Raw genomic sequence first — 26,297 nt, 5'->3', positions numbered from 1 at the left:
CTAAGAAATCAATTGTAAAAGTGCTTGAGACAGACACAGTGATGGAGGAGGGTGACCGGGACAGTCATCACAAAATGCCATGGCACAGTGATGCTCGGATATACCGTTGGTGGACTCAGCAGCGGCGGCAGTGGTCCCTGGGTCCGGAGGGAGGGTGCTGGCTGCTAAACCTAGAGGAGGGGGTGGGGTATTTCCTGATTCACCTACACAGCAAAAAAAAAAAATCAGAGCAAAGACAGGTAAAAGAAAAAAGTCCCAATTGCTGGTTGATTCTAGTTTCTATTAGGAAATTAGAAAAAGTAACTGAGATGGGTTGTTGACGTCTCAAAAAAAAAAAAAAAAACAAAAGAAAAGTATATTCACTGACAAAAGGTTAAAAGCACAATACAGCAAAGTCAAGAAACTGTACCACTCATGCAAACCCATTTGCTCTCAGAAAGAGCTGGTATACAGCTCCCGCATAACAGAATGGCAGACACAGAAAAGACACTAAAAAGAGGGCAAAACCACCCAGGGACTAGTAACAATCCATACATTAAACATTTGAAAATTTAAAGATGAGTATGAACTGGATAATGAAATAAATCAGTCACCTTAAAACAAAACTGAAAGAGCAACAAAAATAAATAATGTGGAGGGAAGAACCCCAGCTCCTTTTAGGGGGGTTACTGCTGCTCAGCCTTTCCCCGCCCCGTCATGCTGCAGCCATGACTGAGCCTACTGTCATTGACCTTCCCTGAAATTAGGTTACCTCTGGGCTTGCTAGGTGGATCCGGTTAACCAGGCTCTACATTCATTTTCTTTGTTTTTCTTTTGTTTTACCTCAAAGCCCAGTTACTGTATCAACTGCTGTTTGTGAGCAAGAAGAATGAACAGATCCCCTTCGCAAGAAATGCATACACAGGAAGCTTGGCAGCTTTAAACATCACATCCGAAAAAGGTACCTGCAGATCGCTACAAAGCATCCCCCAGATCCTGCGGGTGCCAGTCTGCCCGTGATCTCCCTCCTGCCCCAAGATCTCCCCACCGGGCCCTGCGATGCAGGGACAGCCCTTCACTCACCATCGCGTCCTCCGGGCCCTGCGGCCAGTGATGCTCCCCACGAGCACTTCTTCTTCAGCTCCAGCTGCTGTGTGCGCTCCAGGGACCTGCGCATCATCGCCTCCAGCCGCTCCTGCCCGGTTCACGCAAGAGAGAGCAAGATTAACCACCCAGCCCCGCGGCACTGCTGCACCTCCGCGCCGGGTGGGGGTGGGGAGGTGAGTCACCAGACGGGTCTCTCTGCTCAGCATCCAAAACCCAGGCACTTGTGCTCTCCCCACCACGCCAGCGCCTTCTTAGTGGGCGGAGAGTAAACAAGGCGGCTAGCGCTGGCTCCCAGCCCCAGCACCTCTTCCCTCTCAGGGGAGAGGCTGCTGCCGCAGCCAGGCCTTGATTTGTTTAAGAATAATGCCAGACAAGCATTAACTCCTTGAGGCCTGTCCCATCCAGTAGAACTGGAATTGTGCTCTAGAACCAACTGCATCCTCTCTTGTTGACAAGCATCAAGGACTATGATTTGAGTAAACCGAAATATAATTTGAATTTTAATAGCCTTAAGCATAACTCTTTGGGGGGATACACCATGACTTTGAAGTCCATTTTGCAAAGTCCCATTTTCCTCTTAGAACGTCTTAAAGGGGAATTAATTGTTTTCTACATTATAACACTTTTCTGCTACGTAGTATCTGGGGATAATACTGCATATTTCAAAATTCAAGAGAGAAAAGTAGAGAAACTTCTGTCCACAAAATCAAGCATCTATGCATTCTCAGAGCTAGACGCGGGGGGGCGGGGGGAGGGAGGAAGAACTAAACAGTTTTTAGCCAGAAGAGAAAAACCACCAGGCTTCTCTCCTAACAGAGCATTTATCAAAAGCACTCCCCTGTATTCACCAAATTGTTCTTTTCATAAAGTTGGGCCTGACGGCTGGCAAGTCTTTCCCTGGCACTGCAATGACACTGCAAATACCAAATCCGCTCCCTGCCTCCATTGGAGAAGCCCCACAGGGTAAGCGGTTACACAGACACCTTTTCACCCTCATAAAACCCCACCCTGAGGTGCTGCAGGAACTGGGCTAATCCTAGCCCAACTTCAAAACAAAAAGATGCTATTTTCTCATGGCTTAAATGAACAAACAAGCAAAATTAATTTAGGGCAGCACCAACTGAGTGACCGTGACTTAAGGATCGGGGAAAGGCTCCTTTATTTCACTCACTAGAAACACAAAAAGGTCACTTAGGAGGTGCCTGGATCTATCCCTTTTGTCCACACCAGAGGGATGAGATGAGCATTCTCCACATCTCAGCCTCCTCTGCATAATTTTTCCTCCGAATAGCGCTTTGCTAAAAGACAGCTTCTCCAGGGACCTGTGAGCAGAAAGGGGATTTCTTTCCTCCTGTAAGTCTCAGGTTTGCATTTGCTATTAACTGCGCTCTAGTTTTTGGCTGAGACTCTACAATCATGAGTGTGCACGTCCTGGCAGAATCCTGTTCTCAAGACCCTGGCCCATTAAATCCTGACAGCCAGCCCCAGCGGTTTGTCTGAGAAAAGATGAGGGCTTGGAGGAACTAGAACTTCTTGACTATTTGAGGACTGAAGTCTGATCACTCAAGACTGGGGCTCGATAGTATTCCTTTATATGGATTTAACATCAATTATTTAACCAATGATCTGATTTTTTTATATCTTCATTGGAGTATAATTGCTTTACAATGTTGTATTAGCTTCTGCTGTACAACAAACTGAATCAGCTATACATATACATATATCCCCATATCCCCTCCCTCCCACCAATGACCTAATTTAAGTGTTGAAATCTTTCACCTCAGAGTGAATTTAGTATTGAGTGGGTTATGGGAGATTGCCTACATGTCAGAAAGACCTCACAAGACAGTCCTTGGGCTTCCCTGGTGGCGCAGTGGTTAAGAATCCGCCTGCCAATGCAGGGGACGTGGGTTCGAGCCCTGGTCCGGGAAGATCCCACATGCCACAGAGCAACTAAGCCTGTGCGCCACAACTACTGAGCCTGTGCTCTAGAGCCCGCGGGCCACAACTACTGAGCCCGCGTGTCACAGCTACTGAAGCCTGTGTGCCTAGAGCCCGTGCTCTGCATGCAACAAGAGAAGCCACTGCAATGAGAAGCCCACGCACCACAATGAAGAGTAGCCCCGGCTCGCCGCAACTAGAGAAAGCCCGCTCACAGCAACGAAGACCCAATGCAGCCAAAAATAAATAAATAAAAAATAAATTTATTTAAAAAAAAAAGTCCTTCATCTACTAGGAGACAATGAGAACAAAGAACACCAAGACTCACAGCCAACCGAATCACTGAATAGCTATCTAGGGGCATAGTTTTAAGGGAATGTTCATCCAAAGCCAGACCTACTCCTGAGCCTTTTGGTTACCTTTAGAAAAAATACCTCTGTCATCTACCCCTAACCCACTGAGCTGCTCCAAATTCTACCATTAGAGATTTATTCCTTTGAACTGTACGTAGACTTAAGAAAATGATGCTATCCCTGAGAGAAGACACAGTCACTCTGTGTCACCCACTTTTGGAGAGATGATTAAAAATAGGTGGTAACCAAGCTCTACGGTAAGGGAACTTATAAAACCCAAGCTGTCAGAATGGGATGTTTCAAACTTGTCAAAACCAAAACTGGTTCACTTCACTCTTATTAGAGGTTAGTCCCATATAGTCCCGTATTACCTAGCATGTGTGTGTATCTTTCTGTTCCTTCATGTGATGGAATGCAAAGAATCCTAGTTTGGAATCAGCAGATGTGAATTCAAATCCCACTTCTGCCTGCTACTTAGTCCCATGACCCTGAGTTAATCGTTTAATGTCATCCTTGGGCATCGGTTCCCCTGTCTATAAAATGGGTATGATATTACCTATATTACAGATCATTCTAGTCGACAAGATAACAACTAGCATAGTAAGTCCTTAACCAGTGCTAACTGAATCTAGGTTTGAAGAGGAGGATTGCTAACATGGCAGTTTAGAGCACTAGTTCTCAAATGGGAGTGAGTCTACATCAGAATCACCTGGAGGGTTTGTTAAATCACCAGTTGCTGAGCCCCGCCCCCAAAGTTTCTGAGTCAGCGGGTCTGAGGTGAACGTGCTGACAATGCATTCCTGGTAAGTTCCCAGGAGATGCGGGCGCTGCTGGTGCTGGGATGGTGCTGAGAACCACTGGTTAGAGGAAAGGCTGAGCATGAGAGAGCGTGTGCGAGAAAGTTCAATCACATCAGAAGAACGGTGTTAATAAATATCACAGCTGCATACTGCATACTGCAATTCCTGCCAAGTTCTGGCTCTCCTGAGGATCATGTGATGATCAACAGAGGAGGGGGAAAGGGCAACGCAGATTATTGTCCCTAGAATATCCTCTATTGGGTGGGGCTTAGTGGAAGGAAGGAATGAGGGCAACTCACCCTTGACCCCTTGAGCTCTGGCCCTAGACCTGCCTGGATGAACTTAGAGGAGATCCACGACCAAGGGGATGCACTGAGCTGGCCGAGCAGTATGAAAGGCCTCCAGCAGGGCTTGGCCTGGCCACTGTTACCCAGACAACTGTCTCAGGCAGGAGTGGAGGGCTGACTGTGCCTTTCCCACTGCCCTTACTACATGTGTTCTGGGGATGACAGCATGGGGACAAGCCCCCAAATGGTCCTAAGCAGGGCTCCGTGGAGGGTCCTTCTCCCTGCAAACAGACGTCCACATCTGGCCAGAAAGCCACGTAATCACCATGCCCCATGCCAGCCAATGCCCTCTGAGAGCAGTCAGCTCTCGGCTTAGTGAAGTTTTCGCTTAGTTGAGTTCAGAAAGTTCTCATTTTTACACCCAGCCTGGTGGGTTTTGTTAGGTATCAAGCAAGAAGAATATGAGAAGTTGTGATGTGTTCAAGTAACTTACAGAGATGAAGGTGCTCTTTGAAAGAGGTCTTTCCTAGTCTTCTGTTTCGCGTGAGGAACATGGAGGTGGCTTCACCAAATACCATTTTCCAGGGCCCCTAGTCACGAAGCTATACTTCCCTGAGTGGAGAAGGGGTGAGCGCATTGTGCTGTCAGCCTTAACCCAGGCAGATGACAAAAGCTTGTTCCAGAAGCTTGATTCTTGGGAGCTGTGTGGCATGTGAAGATTGGAAGAACCCACCTGTAGGAGAAGGCGGGCCTCCAGCGAGAATGAGCTCAAGGTCAGAGTGTCAAGTGGACACTGGACTCCTCCTTCGCAAGGACAGGCCTGACCAGCTTCCAGCCCTCGACACCTCTGGGAGCTAGGCCAGCTGTGATGCCCACTTCTGTGTTGGTGGAGAGGAGGCCTCCAGGCCGAGTCTGGGGCTCACCCACACAGATGTGGGGCGTTACCAAGAGCGACATCATGGAAACAGTCCTAGGCACATGGAGCCAGGGCAGGGCTGGCGGGGGGGTTGAGGGGTCAACACGCCTCTTATGAGCTCCTAATATCAGACCCACAGAGGCAGGAGTTTGTGGGCAATGCAAACACTTTCCAACAAGCTACAGAAGCAAAATGGAACGAACCATCTTCCTGCGGAGGCTTCTCCCTGGTTGACAGAGACAGGCCCTGACAGAAAGGACTTACATCTGGCACTGAGAAGAGGATGGAGAGTCTCCACAGCCATGTGCCAAGCAGGCAGCAGCCCTCCCAAAGATCTCCAGCGAACCACGGGGGCAAATGCAAAGGCTTTCCTTTGGAAAGGCCTCCCGCAGCAGAGACCTATCTGTCCTCTCCAAAGATCACCCATGAGAATGCCAATCGGACCTCTGCACTAGCAGAGCACTGATGATGAGGTGATTAACAGGCCAGCCTGCATGGCGAGAGTCCCTAAGCTCCACCTGGGTCTCCGGGGGCTCAGAGGGCAGGAGCAGGTGGTGGAGGGAGCCCACTGCTTCCTCCGGTTGCTCTACACCCATGGGAGGCCCAGCTCTCAGCCCTGCCCTGCCGTGTGTGGGGAGAAGAGGGGCGCAAGCTCGATCTGTGTTCGTGCTGACCACGGGCAGGCAGCCTGCCCCACTCCCCACCATCACCACACCAGGGGTGAAAGGGAGCACACAAAGCAAACAGGAAATTGTCCGAAGCACAGCCACTAACGAGTCAGCTGCATCAGGACCAATCACCTGGCATGACATCCCCTCATCTGTCACACGGGTCCCTCAAAGGTGGACCCGTGTGACACTGTCAGGTGTCACAGAGGCTCAGGAAGCGTCTCCCGTGACTTCACAGCACCCCTTCCTGGAAAAGGCAGTGACACACATTCCCTGCAATCAGCAATCCTGCAGGAGGTCAGGAGTGGAAATGGAGAGAGCAGGGAGAAAAGAGAGAAGCTGTGAGTCAAGGAAGGGAGGATGGGAAGTTAAGGGGCAAGTCCAGCACTCACGACAAATGCCCAGGCTGAGAAAGGAGAGATCCGCCCCGTCACTGAAACAGCCCCAACGCACTGTGACTTTTCTCTTGGTCTCTACACTCTGTGCCATAATCTTTCCTGGGTAGCTCTCTCTTGACCTTGCTTCAGCCGGGGTCAGCTGAAGACACTGAAGGGAAGCTAACATTTCTGAGCGACTACTCTGTGCTAGGTGCTTTGCTGGCACTTTCAGAAGTCACCTCTTTTAACTCCTATGACCACCTCTGTTTTGGGCTGAGGGGACCGAGCTAGAGGGGTCTGAGACTTGGCCCTGGCTGCCAGCTGCTTAGTGGGAGGGCTAGGATTTGCACCAGAAGCTGACAAAGGCAGACAGTGATCGGGCTGCGAGAGCAACAGCGACTGTGGCTAAGACCCTGGCTCAGGCCTCCATTCACTAAGAGGAACAAAGAAGCCGCCACTTAAGCCTGTGCTCTGTGGGCAAAGATGGGTCTAATTCTGTGTATGTGAGCATTTTTGTGTTTTTTTTCAATTAAAAAAAGACAAAAGGGTAAAGACAGTGATAACAATTCATAGATTTAAAAAATACTGAATTTATACCAACATCTCTGTATCTTATAGTGTTGGCGATTAACAAACCTCTATATTGTTCATACTAAATGATGAGTCACAGTTTGTTATACAGCAGAAACTAACACAACATTGTAAAGCAATTATACTCCAATAAAGATGTTAAAAAAATAAAATTTAAAAATTTAGTAAGATTTTAAAAAAGAAAATAAAAATCTAAAAAAGAATGAATATATGTATATGTATAACTGAATCACTTTGTTGTATACCTGAAACTAACACAGCATTGTAAATCAACTGTACTCCAATTTAAAAAAAGAATTAAAAAATATACAGTTAAAGGGGCTTCCCTGGTGGCGCAGTGGTTGGGAGTCCGCCTGCCGATGCAGGGGACACAGGTTCGTGCCCCGGTCCGGGAGGATCCCACATGCCGCGGAGCGGCTGGGCCCGTGGGCCATGGCCGCTGACCCTGCGCGTCCGTAGCCTGTGCTCCGCAATGGGAGAGGCCACAGCAGTGGGAGGCCCGTGTACCGCAAAAAAAAAAAAAAAAAAAAAAAATTAGAAAATTAAAAAAAATTAAACAAATCCTTCATTCAAGGGTAATTCATTCAAATATCATTCCCATCTATTATTACTTACAATAAATATTTACCTTTTTGCTTACTAATCATGTATTAAAATTTGTAATACATTTATGCTTTTACAAGTGGTAAAAAAATAAAAATAAATGACGAGTCACTATACTTTATGAATAAAAAATGATCATCACCTGATACAAGGCTATGATTACACCCTTAAAATACACTTGTTAAGAAAATCTGTACCCCAAATATGCTTTCTAAATATATTTTCAGAGTTTAGTAATAAAGGACTCTGTCGGGATAATTACATTCCATTTCTTTTTTAAAAGATAACTGGAGAGAAAGGATGATTAAAGCAAGAATATGCATTAAAATATAAACAGACTAGCATGTCTGTATCGGAAGGTAGACTATTTGATTTTCCAGCAGTGAATACAAGGTCATGTTATCCTCCACCCTCACAGCCCGTCCTCCAGCCTCGTGTCTGTCCCGGAAGCACAGACTCCCCAGCTAAGTTGAATGGATCTGTCTCTTTGTTCCTGTTCTAGCGTGAACTGTGGAGCCGGCTGGGGCCCAGCCCTCACCTCCTCCTCCCGGAGCTTCTGCTTCCTCTTCTCCTCCACGGCGGCCCTCTTCTGCGCCTCTCGCTGCCGCTGCTCTTCCAGCTTCCGCCACCTCTCCTCAATTTGCTTTTCGTACTGGAGCTTGGCTCTCTTCTGTTTCTCCAGGATCTGCTGCTCCCGGGCAGCTGGGGGAAGGAAGGCAGAAGAGAGGTGTCACTACCAGAGCACTCCACATCATTTGGATTAATACCAAAAACGCAGAAGAGTGACCCCCAAAAAAGAGCCCGGTGGGATCGTAGGCTGAAGTGACTGAGATGAAGCGTTCTGGCGCCTCCGCCACTAGCTGGGTGACCCTGGACATATTAACCACATCATCTCTCTGCCTCAGTTTCCTCCTCTGTGAAGTGGAGATGTTGCATGTGCAACATCACAGTGTTGTTGAGACCGAATGAGACAATGCACGGAAAGTGGCCACTCACTGCCCCTGCACGTGGGAGCTCTGCCTGTCATTGCCATCAAGTCAGACTCATCCCAATGGCTAGGCCACACGCAGGATTGAGAAATGAGAGCTATCAGGGTATCTTCACTCGGGACACGTTAGCTGTACACACACCACGCACCAGACGCTGAGCTGGCTGAGGGTAAACAGAAGACGATGAACAGGATCGGCCAGCCTCCTTCCTGAGACATTTACTAAGGGCCTTAACTCCACCTGGCCAGGCAGGCAAGGGTTCCCTGGAGGATGCAATGTCTGGGCCGACCAGCAGGAGGCACTCAAGGAGTAGGATTCGAAAGCTCCTCATCTGTCTCAGTGCCCTGGGGAAGCCACTCCACCTTCCTCGTGGCACCCTGTGGGGAACAGGTTGGACGAATCTGTCCATAGCCTGCAAGAGGTATGACAGCCTTTCTCAATGGGTTCCCTGTCCTAATACAGAAATGGCCTTCGGTGCCGATTTCCTCCATTTCCCCGAGCATGGCCCTTCTAGCTGCCCTGGGAAGAGGCCGCCTGAGCGGGCGGGGGCGGTGACTGTCTCGTTCTCCAGCATCCTACCCACAGCTCTAGCGCAGTGCCAGTAACAGAGGTTCAACGCATGCTCAGGGAGTAAATCAACTGTCCTGAGAATTATATAACAACTGTGAACGGGCGAGTGGCAGTGCGGGTTTGCTCCCAGTTTTCCACGTTCACCTAGCAACTGTCCCAGTTCTCTTCCCATTCAGTCACAAATTTCTAAGGGTCTTGAGAAAAGACATCATCACATCTCCACTCCCTTAGACCTAAACAGCCAAAGTGCACAACTTACCAAGACATTTTTCTCTTTCTTCTCGTCTTTCTTTAGCTAGTCGTTGTCTCTCATCAGATTTTAAAAATCCATCCATGCCTACAAGAGAGAAAACACGATGAAAGACTTCACTCTCCCCGTCCGCTGAGTGCCAGGGACCCCCTTGGCCTGCACCCTGGGTCTGGCCGCACGCACACATCATCCAACAGCAGTGCTCCGTACCACACACACGGCCCGATCCTGAGAGCCGAGGGGCAGTGGCTCCCCCACCAAGCTGGGCTGGTAGTGGCCCAATGCCAGCCCCAGAGAACCAACCCTCTCCCTAGTCCTCCGTCCCCAGGCCTGGCCTCACAGGGGTCAGAAGGTGCAATAAGTGACAGGTCTGGCAATGTGCAGAGAACCCACTGGGCCTCCCCCCGTCCGGCTCCCAGGGGAAGGCAGAAGCACAAAAGTAGACACGATTATTACACAGACAGATTATCTGACTTTCTGGAAGGAGCCAACTGCTGAGGGACATGTATGAGCTCCTCGGGTGAACACTGAGAAAATACAACACTCAAGTTTGATTTCGTTTCCGCTAAGTTTGCTCCCATATCAGTCTTAGCATTTTAGAATCACAAAGAAGGAATATAACGTACTCCTGTTTACAGTAAGTCCCCTACATACGAACGAGTTCTGTTCCGAGAGCACGTTCGTAAGTCCAATTTGTTCATAAACCCAACAAAGTCAGCCTAGGTACCCAACTAACACAATCGGCTGTATAGTACCATAGTGTAACAGGTTTATAATACTTTTCACACAAATAATACATAAAAAACAAACACAAGAAGTAAAGAAAACATTTTTAATCTTACAGTACAGTACCTTGAAAAGTACAGTACAACAGCTGGCATACAGGGGCTGGCATCGAGTGAAGACGCAGGAAGAGTTACTGACTGGAGGAGGGAGAGGAGGTGGGAGGTGGTAGAGCTGAAGGATCACCAGTAATAGGAGACGGAGGGCAAGCTGCAATTTCACTCACGCCTGACGTTGATGGAACGCACGTTCACAACTTTGAAAGTTCGTAACTTGAAGGTTCGTATGTAGGAGACTTACTGTACTTGTTACTTAAATATCCACAACAAATAAAATGGAACAAATGGCAATTGCCCCCAAGTCCGGGAAATATCCCAGGAGCTCCGCATCTCCACCCATCTTCTACAGGACCCTAAAGTGCTTTCTGAATCAAAGATTAAATGACCTTCATGGCAGTTTTAGGATTAAAAATAATTTATTGCACTTGGTCACAACTGGTCATTCATGCGTATTACTTATATGATGGTCAAGGACCGCATTCTGGAGAAATCAGCTTTAGTGTTACTACAACTGGATTCACCTTCCCAGCGCCTGGGCCCTCCTCCGTGGTAGTGTCACAGCTGACTTCATAGTGTGCCTCGCTGCCACAGTGAGCTGTGCCCTTGTTAGGGATGTTCCTGCCACTGCCCAGGAGAGGGACCTGGAGGCTTGGACCGCAGTGCAGGCAGCAGGAATGCAGATGAGGATGCACGTGATAAACAATGGCTTGTCACGATTCCCCACGAGCAACTAATTTTGCAGCCTGGATGATGCAGCAGGTATATTAAAGCTCAAGAGAGAAGTCCTGGAAAATAAACCTGACTACAAGTGCCACTCCCCACGTTTGTTTTGAGTCAACTCTTTTTTGTTTAAACTGAAGTATAGTTAATTTACAATGTTGTGTTAGTTTCAGGTGTACAGCAAAGTGATTCAGTTTTATTTATATATATATATATATATATATATATATATATTCTGTTCCATATTCTTTTCCATTATAGTTATTACAAGATACTGAATATAGTTCCCTGTGCTATACAGTAGGTCCTTGTTGTTTATCTATTTTATGTATAGTAGTGTGTATCTGTTAATCCCAAACTCCTAATTTATCCCTCCCCCCATCACTTTTGGTTATCATAAGTTTGTTTTCTATGTCTGTGAGTCTATTTCTGTTTTGTAAATAAGTTCATTTGGGTTTTGTCAACACTTAATCATTACAATGCTACCGACGACATGAACAGCATCAAGAATTTAAAGGCCCAATTTCTCAACTCATCAATGCTGGCCTCCCCAATCTGACCCCTTTTCCCCACATCCCTTGCACCTTTTTATTTTTTAAAGATAGTAAGGAAGACTTTATTCAAGGGGGCTACTACAATGAGGGTTTTTTTTAACATCTTTATTGGGGTATAATTGCTTTACAATGGTGTGTTAGTTTCTGCTTTATAACAACGTGAATCAGTTATACATATACATATGTTCCCATATCTCTTCCCTCTTGTGTCTCCCTCCCTCCCATCCTCCCTATCCCACCCCTCCAGGCAGTCACAAAGCACAGAGCTGATCTCCCTGCCTCGCACCTTTTTAAACCCCACTCACCTTCAAGACCCCACGGTTTCTGGCTGGCGGAACCCTAAGTTCATTCTGCTTGGCTGCAGAGGGCTCTCAGTCTCCCTGCAGGGAGGGAAGGGCTCCCGAACCAAGGGCGGGTGTGCATCTCTGGGTCGCCCGCTCGGGCCACATCCCACCCCCACAGGCCTCAAGGTGCACACACAAAGCCCAAAGGCAGCCACGTGGGCAGCGGAAGGGGAGCAGGGAGACAAAACCAGGTTTCTCTTCAATGATCCTCTAAACATTTTCAAGCTCTAGTCTCTACCTTAAGCGTTTGATTAATAAGGATTTGTTCTGTGTGAAAAGCTACGAAGAGAAGCCTAGGCCACCTGGACAGATGCTGACATCAGCACCCACATCAACTCCTCGGCTCAAGCATGACCTGTCACCCTCTAGATCTAAGATACTGCCTGAGAACCACCGAAAGTGTTGTTCAAACAGAAGAAAGAAAGAAAAACTGAGGGAAAAGGGCCAAGCACATTTGAAACTGGCCATGTTGCCTTGAGGCTTTACTAACAGAAGGCTGTTTGTTCCAGGGACATGCATGATTTTAGGCTGCCCCCTTGTGGGCACTTGTAAGAGTCATACCTTCAAATCATTTCCTTTCCAGAAAATCTTCATTATCAGGCTCCTTAGTCATCACCTGCTTCGTCATAACGGGAGGCTACAATCTACGAACCAAGTCCATTGCTTGAATTTACTCGGCCCCATCACCCCATGATGACGGAGATACTATTATGATCCTCATCTTATAGGTACAGAAAGGGAGGCACAGAGGTTAACTTGTTCAAGGCCACACCATCAGAAAGTGGAGACGCCAGATTCCAACCTAAGAACCTGACTCCAGGACCCACACACACTCTTAATTACTGCTTTCCCATGCGGCTCTCTGGCAAAGGAGGAAACTAACAGCTCTACCTTAGCACCCATGAATGAAACCTTCATGGCTTTCTGAGACCCAGTATTGTACGCCGGGAACAAGTCCCATCCTTGTCCCAGGAATGTGCATGCAAATTTGGAGAGAAGTGCAAGTCCAACTCATTAGAGAAGTACCAAGTAGGCACTACTGTGAGTCAGGCACTGGCCAGCTGGGCACAGATGTGCTAATTATTTGCTTCCCCTTCAAACTGATGGTTTGGAAATGTTTGGGCGCTGGGTAGGGAAAGGGGGTAGCCAGATGGCCCTGGGGGCAACAGGGCCAAGCCATTCTTTTTTAGCCCCACTGAGTGGGGTGGAGTGACCCAAACAGCCCAAGGTGGGTAACCTGGAGTCTATGCCGTCATATGGCAGCCACAAGCCATGTGTGTCTGTTTAAATTTAAGATAATGAAAATTAAATGCAATCAACAGTTCAGTTCCTCCATCACACTGGGCCCATTTCAAGCACTCACTAGCCACATGAGGCTGGTGGCTACCGTACTGAACAGTACTGGGCCAGGAGCCTCCAGGCTCACTCTTGTGATTCTCACCCTTCACACATAACTGCTCTGGGACACAGATGAATAAGGAAACTCTCAGAGTCCAAACAGGGTTGAGTTTTGCTGGGTGAGTAAGGCCGGGGTAAGGCCTCCTTCCCCCACACAGCATCTGCCTCTCCTGATTAAAAGAGAACTATCAAGCAATCATTTCCAGAACATCCATTTGAAGAGAAGCCAAATAATTAACTTACATCTCCAACTTCCACCTTGTGATCCCTGATGACCCTCCAGGGACCCCTGCCAAGAGGCCCTGGGCTTATCCCGAAGGAAGAAAGGGTAGAGCACAAACCAGACATTCCCTATGTGTTAGAGGGCGTGGACCTGACCTGTTATTACCACTACAACAACACAGCCAGAGAAATCAAGGTAGACTATGATTAACAGACCCAGGGCAACTGACCTTAATACACAAATGCTAACAATACCAGGAGGCCTCCTCTAAAGACATGGTAGAGTCAAGAGTTAATGCTGAATGCGATTCACAAGGCAGTCTTCTTTCTGTATGGCCCGAAATCCTAGCGTTGTACCCAGTCGTCCTTTGTCCCTTGTACCTTGTATTACATGTGCACATGTATTGTCTCTCTGTTATTAAACCAGAGATCCATTTTATCCTTGAACCCCATGAGAACAGATGGAGAAGAGATCAGTGCTTGCCAGGGGTTAGGGAAGAGGGGCAGAAGGGAAGTGGTGGCTACAAAAGAGCATCACGAAGGGGCCTTGCAGTGACGACTGTGCCGGCGTCTGCAACCCTAGCTGTGAGAGTGGACTACAGTGCTGCACGTTAGTACCACAGGGGGAAACTGGGTAGAGGGTACACGGGGTCTCTCTGCAATGACCTCAAAGTAGAAAGTTTAATGTTTAAAACTCTGGCCCAAGTGTAAAGCCCTGGGAGGGACCCAAAGACAAAGGGGGAACAGGGGACATGTTCCCAGAGGTGTCCTACCTACCAGAAGCACAAGGGGAACCCATGTCAGAGCCACCCCTGGCCCAGTCTTGATGTAGTAATGCTTCCCAGGGCAACAGCGCTCAGGTAGTGTGCACCCCGGAAACGGAGGCCTTTTCCTGGGCAATTCACCCCTACAGGAAATGAGAATCAAACAGGATACTGAGCAGCCAAACAACTATTTTATGTGAACAGAACAGCATAAAATTTCATACTTCACTGAACTGCTCTGGCTTGGAGTAACCTCCCGTTATCCTTGGGCTGTGGCAACACATTTTTTAAAAACTAATTTAAAAATGAATTTTATTAGCCTGGGGTACTCTCCCACTAGAATATTAATGAGCTGATATTAGTCAATTATTCATGGTATGTAATAACCATTATCGAAATACAAGGTTTTTAGGGGAAGCCAGCTGTTTTCAACTTTTAAAAATTGATTGCATTAAATGAATTTTAAAGTAACGTCCCCAATCACAACTCACATCCATGCAACTGCAACGTCCAGACAAAAGAAAGGGAACCGGGAATGAAGAGCTCATCAAATAGGAAGTCCAATGCCTGCCAGCCCCTTCCTCTGGGGTGCCTGTCCTTCTATGGGCCAGCAGGCAGGGATGCATTCACACCTCCACGGTGACTCGTTTGTGCTGTGATGATCTGTCTAAGGGCACGGAGACCACTGCTTCTCAACTGTGGCTACACAATGCGATCACCTGGGGAGCTTTAACAATTACAGGTGCCTGTGCCTCCCTCCCAGAGACTGGCCTTGTCGTCTCAGGTGTGGCCAGGGTGCTGGTGCTCTGAAAGCTCCCGTGTGATGCTCATGTGCAGCAGCAGGACTGAGAACGCCCCTAGCCTGATGCTCCTCCCACTGGAACGTGGGTCAGAACCACCCAGAAGGCTTGTGAACCCAGACTGCTGGACGGCACCCCCAGAGTGTTTCATGGAGCGGGCCTGGGGCCGGCCAGAGAATGTTGTCCAGGGCCCACACCTTGAGAGCCGCTGTTCTAGACTATGCTGATTCTGCAGGGCAAGGCCCTGCCTCTGGCTCCTCTCTGGATATCCAGAGCTCTGCTAAGTGTTGGCTCAAAGAGTGGGCCCCAAAACATGTCTGCAGAAGGAAAGATCGGCCACCTGCCTGCACCCCCCACACACACAGCGTTTGCCATGGTTGTTACTGCTCCACATGCTACTATCTGAGCCTGTTCATCTGCTCCTTGCCCTCGAATCCTCAGCACCTTGCACAGGGTATTCAAATGTTTGCTGAATGAATGGCCATGAATATTACGTCCCATTGATGGAAACCTCCCCATTTGTGGAGCATTTAACCATGTATCAGAAGTGTCCTTAAAAACAAGGAGGACTTCCCTGGTGGCGCAGTGGTTAAGAACCCACCTGCCAATGCAGGGGACACGGGTTCGACTCCTGGTCCAGGAAGATCCCACATGCGGCAGAGTAACTAAGCCCGTGAGCCACAACTACTGAGCCTGTGCTCTAGAGCCCGCGAGCCACAACTACTGAGCCCACGAGCCACAACTACTGAGCCCGCGTGCCTAGAGCCCATGCTCTGCAACAAGGGAAGCCACCGCAATGAGAAGCCCGCACAACGCAACAAAGAGTAGCCCCTGCTCGCCGCAACTAGAGAAAGCCTGCACGCAGGATTGAAGACCCAATGCAGCCAAAAAATAAATAAATAATAAATAAATTTATTTTTTAAAAAACAAGGAATATTTTAAAACATCTTTGCAGACATTATCTTGCTGAATCTGTGCAGGAAATTCAAAGGTAAAGAAAGGAAGGCAGCTCCCCACACGGCCCACCCCCATTGAAGCTGAAGTGAATCTTTCCTTTAAATTCCATCACTGCTCTGGGGTCCTTCCCTCTCTAGTTCATGGTCCTCAAGCACAGGAAGCTCCACCCTTATAGGCCCTCTCTCATGGCCCCCCTTTCCAGTCCAATTAGGATATTAGCCTCTCGACAGCAGGGCCCATGAATGTCCCATTTCTTCTTGTAGCCCTCAAAGAGCCTAGCACGTGGAAAAGAAGAAGTAAAACTGTCACTGTTTGCAGATGACGCGATACTATACATAGAGAATCCTAAAGATGCCACCAGAAAACTACTAGAGCTAATCAATGAATTTGGTAAAGTAGCAGGATGCACAATTAATGCACAGCAATCTCTTGCATTCCTACACACTAACGATGAAAAATCTGAAAGCGAAATTATGGAAACACTCCCATTTACCATTGCAACAAAAAGAAGAAAATACCTAGGAATAAACCTACCTAGGGAGACAAAAGACCTGTATGCAGAAAACTATAAGACACTGATGAAAGAAATTAAAGATGACACAAACAGATGGAGAGATATACCATGTTCCTGGACTGGAAGAATCAATACTGTGAAAATGACTCTACTACCCAAAGCAACCTACAGATTCAATGCAATCCCTATCGAATTACCAATGGCATTTTTAAAAATTAATTTATTTATTTATGGCTGTGTTGGGTCTTCGTTTCTGTGCGAGGGCTTTCTCTAGTTGCAGCAAGCGGGGGCCACTCTTCATCGTGGTGTGTGGGCCTCTCACTATCGTAGCCTCTCTTGTTGTGGAGCACAGGCTCCAGACATGCAGGCTCAGTAATTGTGGCTCATGGGCCTAGTTGCTCCGCGGCATGTGGGATCCTCCCAGACCAGGGCCTGAACCCGTGTCCCCTGCATTGGCAGGCAGACTCTCAACCACTGCGCCACCAGGGAAGCCCACCAATGGCATTTTTTACAGAACTAGAACAAATCATCTTAAAATTTGTATGGAGACACAAAAGACCCCGAATAGCCAAAGCAGTCTTGGGGGAAAGAAACGGAGCTGGAGGAATCAGACTCCTGACTTCAGACTATACTACAAAGCTACAGTAAGCAAGACAATATGGTACTGGCACAAAAACAGAAACAGAGATCAATGGAACAAGATAGAAAGCCCAGAGATAAACCCACACACCTATGCTCAACTAATCTATGACAAAGGAGGCAAAGATATACAATGGAGAAAAGACAGTCTCTTCAATAGTGGTGCTGGGAAAACTGGACAGCTACATGTAAAAGAATGAAATTAGAACACTCCCTAACACCATACACGAAACTAAACTCAAAATGGATTAGAGACCTAAATGTAAGACCACACACTATAAAAGTCTTAGAGGAAAACGTAGGAAGAACACTCTTTGACATAAATCACAGCAAGATCTTTTTTGATCCACCTCCTAGAGTAATGGAAATAAAAACAAAAATAAGCAAATGGGACCTAATGAAACTTCAAAGCTTTTGCACAGCCAAGGAAACCATAAACAAGACGAAAAGACAACCCTCAGAATGGGATAAAATATTTGCAAACGAATCAATGGACAAAGGATTAATGTCCAAAATATATAAACAGCTCATGCAGCTCAATGTTAAAGAAACAAACAACCCAATCCAAAAATGGGCAGAAGACCTAAACAGACATTTCTCCAGAGAAGACATACAGATGGCCCAGAAGCACATGAAAAGCTACTCAACATCACTAATTATTAGAGAAATGCAAATCAAAACTACAATGAGGTATCACCTCACACCAGTTAGAATGGGCATCATCAGGAAATCTACAAACAACAAATGCTGGAGAGGGTGTGGAGAAAAGGGAACCCTCTTGCACTGTTGGTGGGAATGTAAATTGATAGAGCCACTATGGAGAAGAGTATGGAGGTTCCTTAAAAAAGTAACAATAGAATTACCGTATGATCCAGCAATCCCACTACTGAGCATATACCCAGAGAAAGCCATAATTTAAAAAGACACATGCACCCCAATGTTCATTGCAGCAATATTTACAATAGACAGGTCATGGAAGCAACCTAAATGCCCATGGACAGACGAATGGACAAAGAAGTTGTGGTACATATATACAATGGAATATTACTCAGCCATAAAAAGGAACGAAATTGAGTCATTTGTTGAGACGTGGATGGATGTAGAGACTGTCATACAGAGTGAAGTAAGTCAGAAAGAGGAAAACAAATATCGTATATTAACGCATGTATGTGGAACCTAGAAAAATGGTACAGATGAACCGGTTTGCAGGGCAGAAGTTGAGACACAGATGTAGAGAACAAACGTATGGACACTAAGGGGGGAAAACTGCGGTGGGGTGGGGATGGTGGTGTGCTGAATTGGGCGATTGGGATTGACATGTATACACTGATGTGTATAAAATTGATGACTAATAAGAACCTGCAGTATAAACAAACAAACAAACAAAAAACAACTAATACTAAACTTTCTTTGGGTTATTTGTATGGAAATATGTTAATATAAATGTTTCAGACACTACATGAAATTTCTAAAAATCTTATATGTTCTGGTATAATGTTATAAGTCATAATTCTAGTTATTACTTTAAAATGTATATCTCAGAAATAACTAAATTTCTTTGTCAATTGCATTATTATGAACTTTCATCAAAACTTTAACCGTGGTCAGTTTTAAGTCTTTTGTCATTTACAGACAGTTCTGGGTGTACTCTGACGCTTTTGCAAAAATGTTAGTATGAAAGAGTTTCATCTTCAAGGAATTCATGGAAAAGACTCTGACAAGTACAGGTTTCTGGTAACTGACTATACTGCTGAACTGAATGAATAAGCATTTTCAGAACTCTAATGGAAAACTGATGAATTCATAAAAGTGCTAACAAAAGATCAAGATAAAAAAAATTAATTACATGGGACTGAGTGAACTGATGAGGATGATTATAATTTTTGTGACTTTCTGTTTGAATAAAAAAAAAAATCCCACAAGGACTCAGAGGCAAAAAATATACAAATCAATTTTCACTGCAGAGTAAAGGAGCTGTTACAGTGGAGGATTACTGGACTGAATGTCAATATTATGACATCATGTTTCGTGTTTGGTAATTGCAATCATCGTTGCTTTTGTTGTGGTCATCCATTTACAATGCTTGGTGTCAGTTTATCTCTTGTAAAAATAAACTACAGTGTGTGTGTGTGTGAAAAAGAAAAAGAGCCTAGCACAGTATTCTGTACACATTAAGTACTCAATAAACGTGGAGGTCACGAGCACCTACTGTGTGCCAGGCCTGAGTGTTAAGACACATATTTGCTTATTTCCCACAATCCTATGACAGCATCAGGTCAAGGACAATCACTCCCACAGCCTCTGTATCACCTGACCCACTATTTAAACTTCAGAAGCCTCGGTTTCCTACACTTCCAAGGGACACAGGACTCTAGCTTGGGGGAATCACCCTCTCGGAACACATCACCACGCTGTGAGAATGCCAAGTCCCACAGCGGGTCCTGGGGAACGGCTCCCATCAATCAGGTGCAGCAGAGTTCCAAGCCAACATCAGCATCAAGGGCCAGCCTCGGAGTGCACACTGTGGCCCTCCAGCTGCCCTCTCAGGAGAGATCTCAGGCGAGGACCACCCAGCCAAGCCCAGGCAGCACACAGATCCCTGAGAGAGAAGGCGGCATTCGAGACCGCTGAGTGTTGGTGTGGTTAGTTACACAGCGATGGAGCCGGAAAACCAGTCCACTGATGAACCACAAGCCAACAAGCAGCACTTTCTGATCTCTCAGCATGTGGGACCCAGATGACGCCCCAGACTAGTTGGCTCAGTCTCTCCTGCTCGCGACCCTGGCCCTCAGCCAGCCACCCGAGCCTCAGCCAGAAGTGTCCCAGTGACGGCCTGTGTGCTTCCCTCGGTCACCACACCCCAGAGTGGCTTGCGCCACTGCCCCAACAGCAGCGGGAGACAAGGAGTGACCCCAGCACCTGGACGGTAACCAGGCACGACCTGCAGAGGCTGCCCATCAAGGCCAGGAAACATGATCCAGAGGACAAAGGGGCGAGCCCCGAGGCGCTCGCTCTGACTGAGACAGGAAGGCGACAACAGAGGAACTGTCTGCCCTTCTCTCTGCCAGTGACATACTCCGAGCCACAGGGAGCCACGCACCCTCTCTGGACACGGCCCGTGGGTCCGAGCACCCAACTGTGTTTGGCTGCACAGCCACGGTCAGCTTGACGATGTGGCACCTTTCATTTCCCCCCGTTTCTCCCATGGCTCACCCCCTTCCCTCGCCCCAGCTCGGTGGAGGCGTTCCCCTCAGGAAAGCATCGGTACATGTAGAAATGGAGGGAAACTGAACACGAACGTTCACGGCAGCATTATTCACAGTAATGACCGCAGTGTTCTGGTATTAAACAGTGGCGACAGTTACACCACATGTACTAAGACCCAACCCACTGAAGTTCACACTTCAAAATGGTGAATGTTATGCTATGTTATGTGAATTATACTGCAATAAGAAATTTTCAAAGAGAAAAAGACAAAACCACCTCAGCATTCAGCAACAGGGTTTAAAATCCATAGCCTAGTTAATCTCATCTGTGGCCTTCTTCCAAGTCTCCCAGGTTACTGGTTTTACTTTTTCCTCTCAAATATTCAGATGATATATCTGGTTCCAAGAAAGCAGCTTTTTTCAAATAAATTTATTTATTTTTTTGGCTGCGTTGGGTCTTCGTTGCTGCACGCGGGCTTTCTCTAGTTGCGGCGAGCGGGGCCTACTCTTCGTCGTGGTGCGCAGGCTTCTCGTTGCGGTGGCTTCTCTCGTTGTGGAGCACGGGTTCCAGGCACACGGGCTTCAGTAGTTGTGGCAAGTGGGCTCAGTAGTTGTGGCTTGCGGGCTCTAGAGCTCAGGCTCAGCAGCTGTGGTGCACGGGCTTAGCTGCTCTGCGGCATGTGGGATCTTCCGGGACCAGGGCTCGAACCCGGGTTCCCTGCATTGGCGGGCAGATTCTTTTAACCACTGCACCACCAGGAAGCCCCAGCAGTTTTAATGTAACATAAATACAAGTGGTTCATTTGACTATGTAAAAATCATCTATATCCCCATAAAGTGTCTTTGCCACACCATCTCAAGAGCTTTGTTATATTGTGTAAAACTGGGAAGCAAAAATGAATGTTGACAAGTCTGCTGTTTGTGAAGAAAAAGGGGTGGGAGGGGATGAAAAAAATTTGTCAATAAATAATGTGTTGTGATAAACTGTTATTGTGATTACATGAAATAATGTATGTGAAGAACTTTCCATTGTAATAAATGCTCATTAAATATTCACGGCCATTATTTTTAGGAGGGGGGTTATACTTCGAGATTAAAGAAACGGAGACTCAAAAACGTCAAGTGACCCAGCCACTGTCATATTCAGTGGGCGGATTCTCCTTATCTCTCTGAGCCTTAATCCACTGTGATTTCTCCTAGACTCTGCTCTTCTCCTGGGGGAGGGGAGGCAGGATCAGATTGAGATCAACGAAGGGCAGGAAGGTAGAAACTCCAGGCAGGGGTAATGGTATATGCAAAAATATGTTAGAAAAATAAGAGGTAAAGCCTGAAATCTCATTGACGTGCAATCCTACAAATGGGAACTGAAAATCAGTTGACAGAACCTAGAACCTTTTTCATCTTTGCATAAGGGTATATTGTTTTTGTTCAGAAAGTGTCACATATTCCTGCCTCATATTTTCCAATTAAAATCTCAAAACCAGTTACAATCCCATAGGGTCACTAAACTTTCCATTTAAATTTCTTTCACTGTGGAGCTAAATCTCCATTCCTAGTAGGTCCTGTTGGCATCCATCCGTACTTCAGGATGACTGCTGTAATGCAGTGAACTGTGATGAAAAGCCACAGCACTAACAGGTCAAGAACATTCTTATCTGGAAACGTGATTTTTCTCCAAAATGAAGTTCAAAACCACTAAAGGCACTCTCTGAGAATATTAATAAATCAATCCTCAATACTGTTAAAACCAGAGCTTAATCATACCAGTGTACGATGCTCAAAAAACCCTAAAAAGTAAGTTTAATGCATGATTGGCCCTTTCAAAATCCCAAATCATGGAATTTCGCGTGGAAGAGCTCTCAGGGGTCCAATTCAACCCTCTACTTGCTTCAAGACAGAGAGATGGGTTTGCTTTTTCTCCTCCACCGGAAAGAGAATCATCTTTATCCTCTCAGCTTCCTCCATTCTGCCATCCAACATGGTGGATCAGTTCTTGGGCTTTTGTTATACAGATGAAGAATGTAGGCAGAAAGGGTTTCAGGACTTCAAGAAGTGAATCAGCTTTGATACGTCGACATTGGAAAGGGGAGCAAAAGCTGCATGAGGGGGCAAATGAGAGAAGGAACTGAGAGATGGGGGACAAGGGAGTCTGGAGCCATGTTAGGCTGCGTCTGGGGAGAATTCTGCCTGGGAGGTGAGCACAGGAAGGGTTTCGGAGACTCTCAGAAGGGTGTGTGTGTGTGTGTGTGTGTGCGCGCGCACGCGCGCGTGTGCGTGCGGGAATAGGCAAAGAGCTGTAGGTTAGAATTCAATCCTCTGACACTTTTCTAATCTCCCGTAAAGATCTGAATTGCTTTTGTTCTTTTTTGACTACTGACTTCTTTTTCTTTGGCTACCACATGGCGTTCTAGTATTTATTTGGGATATTTATTTTAGAAACAAATACCTAGGCAGGAACTAACCCCAAGATAATTGCAAGGTTACAGAGACCCTTCAGTGGCCATTTATTCCATTTTCTGTCTCTGATGAGAGCAGAACTAGGTGGCTTCAACTGCAACTTGTGGTTTGGGAAGATGTCATTTCTCCCAGTAGCTTACCTGAGAATTTTTGGTGGGGGGCAGAGTAGGGAGCATGAATTCAGTGATGCTAAAGCTTTAGCACATATCCAAAGAATTCCCTGGAGGGCTTATTTAAAAAAGGTTGCTGGGGGCTTCCCTGGTGGCGCAGCGGTTACGAGTCCACCTGCCGATGCAGGGGACGCGGGTTCGTGCCCCGGTCCGGGAAGATCCCACGTGCCGCAGAGCGGCTGGGCCCGTGAGCCATGGCCGCTGAGTCTGCGCGTCCAGAGCCTGTACTCCGCGACGGAAGAGGCCGCAACAGTGAGAGGCCCGCATACCGCAAAAAATAAATTAAAAAAAAAAAAGTTGCTGGGTCCCATCCCAAGAGCTTCTGATTCAGTGGGTCTGGGTGGGGCCTGAAAATCTGTATTTCTAATAAGTTCCCAGGTGATGCTGATGCTACTTTTCCGGGAACCATCCTTTGAGAACCACTGATCTAATCCATTTCTCACCTACTATAATCTTCTGAATTGGCTTAAGTTCTCTTTTCATTGGAGAGAAAAAGTCACTATTACCCTATCACCATCAAATCCATTACTTCCAATGTGCCTCTTTCAAGGATGATGTCATAATTTATACTTCGTAAAGAGGCAGGCCTGGAACTAGCATTTATGTTCAAGAGTCATTGACCATTATAGGATAAAGGTGTAGATACCCAGGTATCATAATACATTTAAAAAAAATGTATACAGGGCTTCCCTGGTGGCGCAGTGGTTGAGAATCTGCCTGCTAATGCAGGGGACACGGGTTCGAGCCCTGGTCTGGGAGGATCCCACATGCCACGGAGCAACTAGGCCCGTGAGCCACAACTACTGAGCCTGCGCGTCTGGAGCCTGTGCTCCACAACAAGAGAGGCCGCGATAGTGAGAGGCCCATGCACCGCGATGAAGACTGGCCCCCGCTTGCCACAACTAGAGAAAGCCCTTGCACAGAAACGAAGACCCAACACAGCAAAAATTAATTAATTAATTAATAAACTCCTACCCCCGACCTCTTCTTAAAAAAAAAATGTATACAGATACCAAAAAGTCCTTGAAAAGAAAAGTGGAGAAATAGGGAACTACATAAGAATATACACAAATCTAAGCTGCTGTTATGTTTTTATAAAATACGCTAAATTCCTAGAAGTTTCCTTTAAAACAGCTAACTGAATTAAATTTCCCAGAAAAATGTAGATGTGATAAGAGTATTACTAAATGACTTAAATGCTTCCTGAATGATTTTCTTAAATCACAATTGCACAGCTAAGAGAATGGCCAGTTGTTTTTCTTAAAATATTTATTTATTTATTTGGTTGCATTGGGTCTTAGTTGCGGCAGGCGGGCTCCTTAGTTGCGGCTCGAGGACTCCTTAGTTGTGGCTCACCGACTCCTTAGTTGTGGCATGCAAACTCTTAGTAGTAGCATGCATGTGGGATCTAGTTCCTGGACCAGGGGTCAAACCCAGGCGCCCTGCATTGGGAGCGCAGTCTTAACCACCGAACCACCAGGGAAGTCCCAGAGAATGGCCAGTTTTTTGTTTTTGTTTTTTGAAGTGCAGAATTGGGTGAAGTCCAAACAATCACGAAGAGTATAGCACTTTGACACTGGGTCAAACAATAATGGATCTCGGATCGCATCCTCGCCCTGGAACCTGGAACCTGGCACATAATCGTCACCAATCCACACCAATTTCATAGGGTTACTGGAAGAAGGAAAGCACAACAGCGAAGTCCTATAGCAACTGCTCTAAGACTCCTCTTCTGCAAGATGGAGAAACAGTAGTGCCTTTCTTACAGTGACGATGCAATAAAAGCTCACAGGCAGGCACTGCTGAACCGTATCTAGCACACAGCAGGAGCACAGCAAATCAAGCTAGTCTAGCCTGCCTGTCCCTGGTTACTGCTCTCCCTCTTCTGCTAATGAGGTCTCCTGCACACAGGCCTGAAAACCAACCACATTACCTTTCCTAACGTGGGTGATGAGACAGAGTGCATGCAACGCTACCAGGCTAAAACCATGGTCAGCATTCCTTTTCTATAAAAATTACACTAGAAACAGGTATACATGCCGTTGATTTCTCATCTTCTGCAAAGGTTATAAGTTACCAACCATTATTTATGTCTACACATGCAGACATGCCCCTTCCGGTAATTCAGTAGAAATGAGATTCTGTCTTTAGTAGGACAAGTAACTTCTTACTAAAAAAAGAATACATAGATGACATTTCACAAACACTAATTGTGAAGGCGGCATATGATGACGCTGTTCTTCACCATTTCAACAGTAAACTGCCTAGTTATATTCATATACACGTAATCAGCCAACCCAGGAACTCCTGCCACAGCAACTCAAACTCCCAGAAGCAAACGAAAACACATCAAGTTATAAAATTCAAGTGCACCCAGTTTGGGGAACTGTACAAATGTTCATGGGCTAGCCTGTTTTCTTCTAAAGGTACCATTTATTAAGCACCTATCTCCTGCCTGGCATTACACTCTCCAAATGTTATTTAATGTTCACAATAATCCTAGGAGGTGAGACATACCCCCATTTTGCAGATGAAGAAAGTAAGACCCACAGAGGTTAAGACCTCTGTCCAAAGTCACAGCTGCTGAGTAGCAGTGCTTGGATTTGAGGCCAGTCTGGCTGACTCCCAAGCTGACACTCATCAACTCAATACTGAGAGGGAAGGCTACCTGAAGGAAAGAGCACTGACCTAGGGATCTAGGTGCCCAGAAACTGGGAGCTGTTCTTACCGGGATGCACAAAGGAGCGTGGTAAGAAAAGGAGCTCTGCCTGGATTCTGTCAAATCCCTGCCTAGCAGGCACTTAATAGTGTGACCACTGGGGAAGCGTCCAAGCCTCAGTTTTCTCACAGATTAAATAGGGATAATAATAGTACATGTGTCATAGAGTAATGTGAAGCTTAAAGGAGAATATCTGTAAAGCTCTTCGCACATACTAAATGCCTAATAAATATTAGCTAACGGTATCACCATCGTCGTCATCATTGGTCTAGATATGGCCCTTAGGTGAAACTGTAAATACAAGTGCTTAGGGCATATTAAGCTCTCAGAAAGCATTAGTGTTCATCAGTATCATTGTCACCATCCCCCCATCCACCAGCACGGCTACTACTACAGTCCAGAACTAGCCCCGATCTCCCTGATCTTTAAATCCTGCTTTCAAATCAGCAGAGTCTGCAGCTTGCCCCGAGCCCTCCCAGGCAGGCTGGGCCCCTGACTGTTGGAGGACTACCGTGCTAATGAGGGGGAGCCTGGGCCAAGACAACGTATGCATTTGTTAA

The 26,297-nt window shown here is 46.6% G+C and overlaps 1 protein-coding gene across 13 annotated transcripts in view; it reads right to left on the bottom strand.

Moving 5' to 3' along the window:
- Window positions 1–26,297, bottom strand: part of MAP7D2 (MAP7 domain containing 2) — a 106,865-nt gene that overhangs the window by 46,428 nt on the left and 34,140 nt on the right. For 4 of the 13 annotated variants that reach the window (XM_067723430.1, XM_067723420.1, XM_067723421.1 and 1 more), the window contains exons 2-5: window positions 9,441–9,518; window positions 8,161–8,324; window positions 1,063–1,174; window positions 105–203 (exon numbers count right to left, since the gene is read on the bottom strand). In XM_067723430.1, coding sequence (XP_067579531.1) covers window positions 105–203; window positions 1,063–1,174; window positions 8,161–8,324; window positions 9,441–9,518 — 453 coding nt within the window. Of the gene's footprint in view, window positions 1–104; window positions 204–1,062; window positions 1,175–1,268; window positions 1,400–8,160; window positions 8,325–9,440; window positions 9,519–26,297 lie in introns of those variants that run through there. The other 9 variants (XM_067723425.1, XM_067723426.1, XM_067723429.1 and 6 more) reach the window with 4 other exon arrangements.

Source organism: Pseudorca crassidens, chromosome X, assembly GCF_039906515.1.
Source record: "Pseudorca crassidens isolate mPseCra1 chromosome X, mPseCra1.hap1, whole genome shotgun sequence".
Lineage (NCBI taxonomy): Eukaryota > Metazoa > Chordata > Mammalia > Artiodactyla > Delphinidae > Pseudorca > Pseudorca crassidens.
This window is presented reverse-complemented; position numbering and strand designations above follow the sequence as displayed.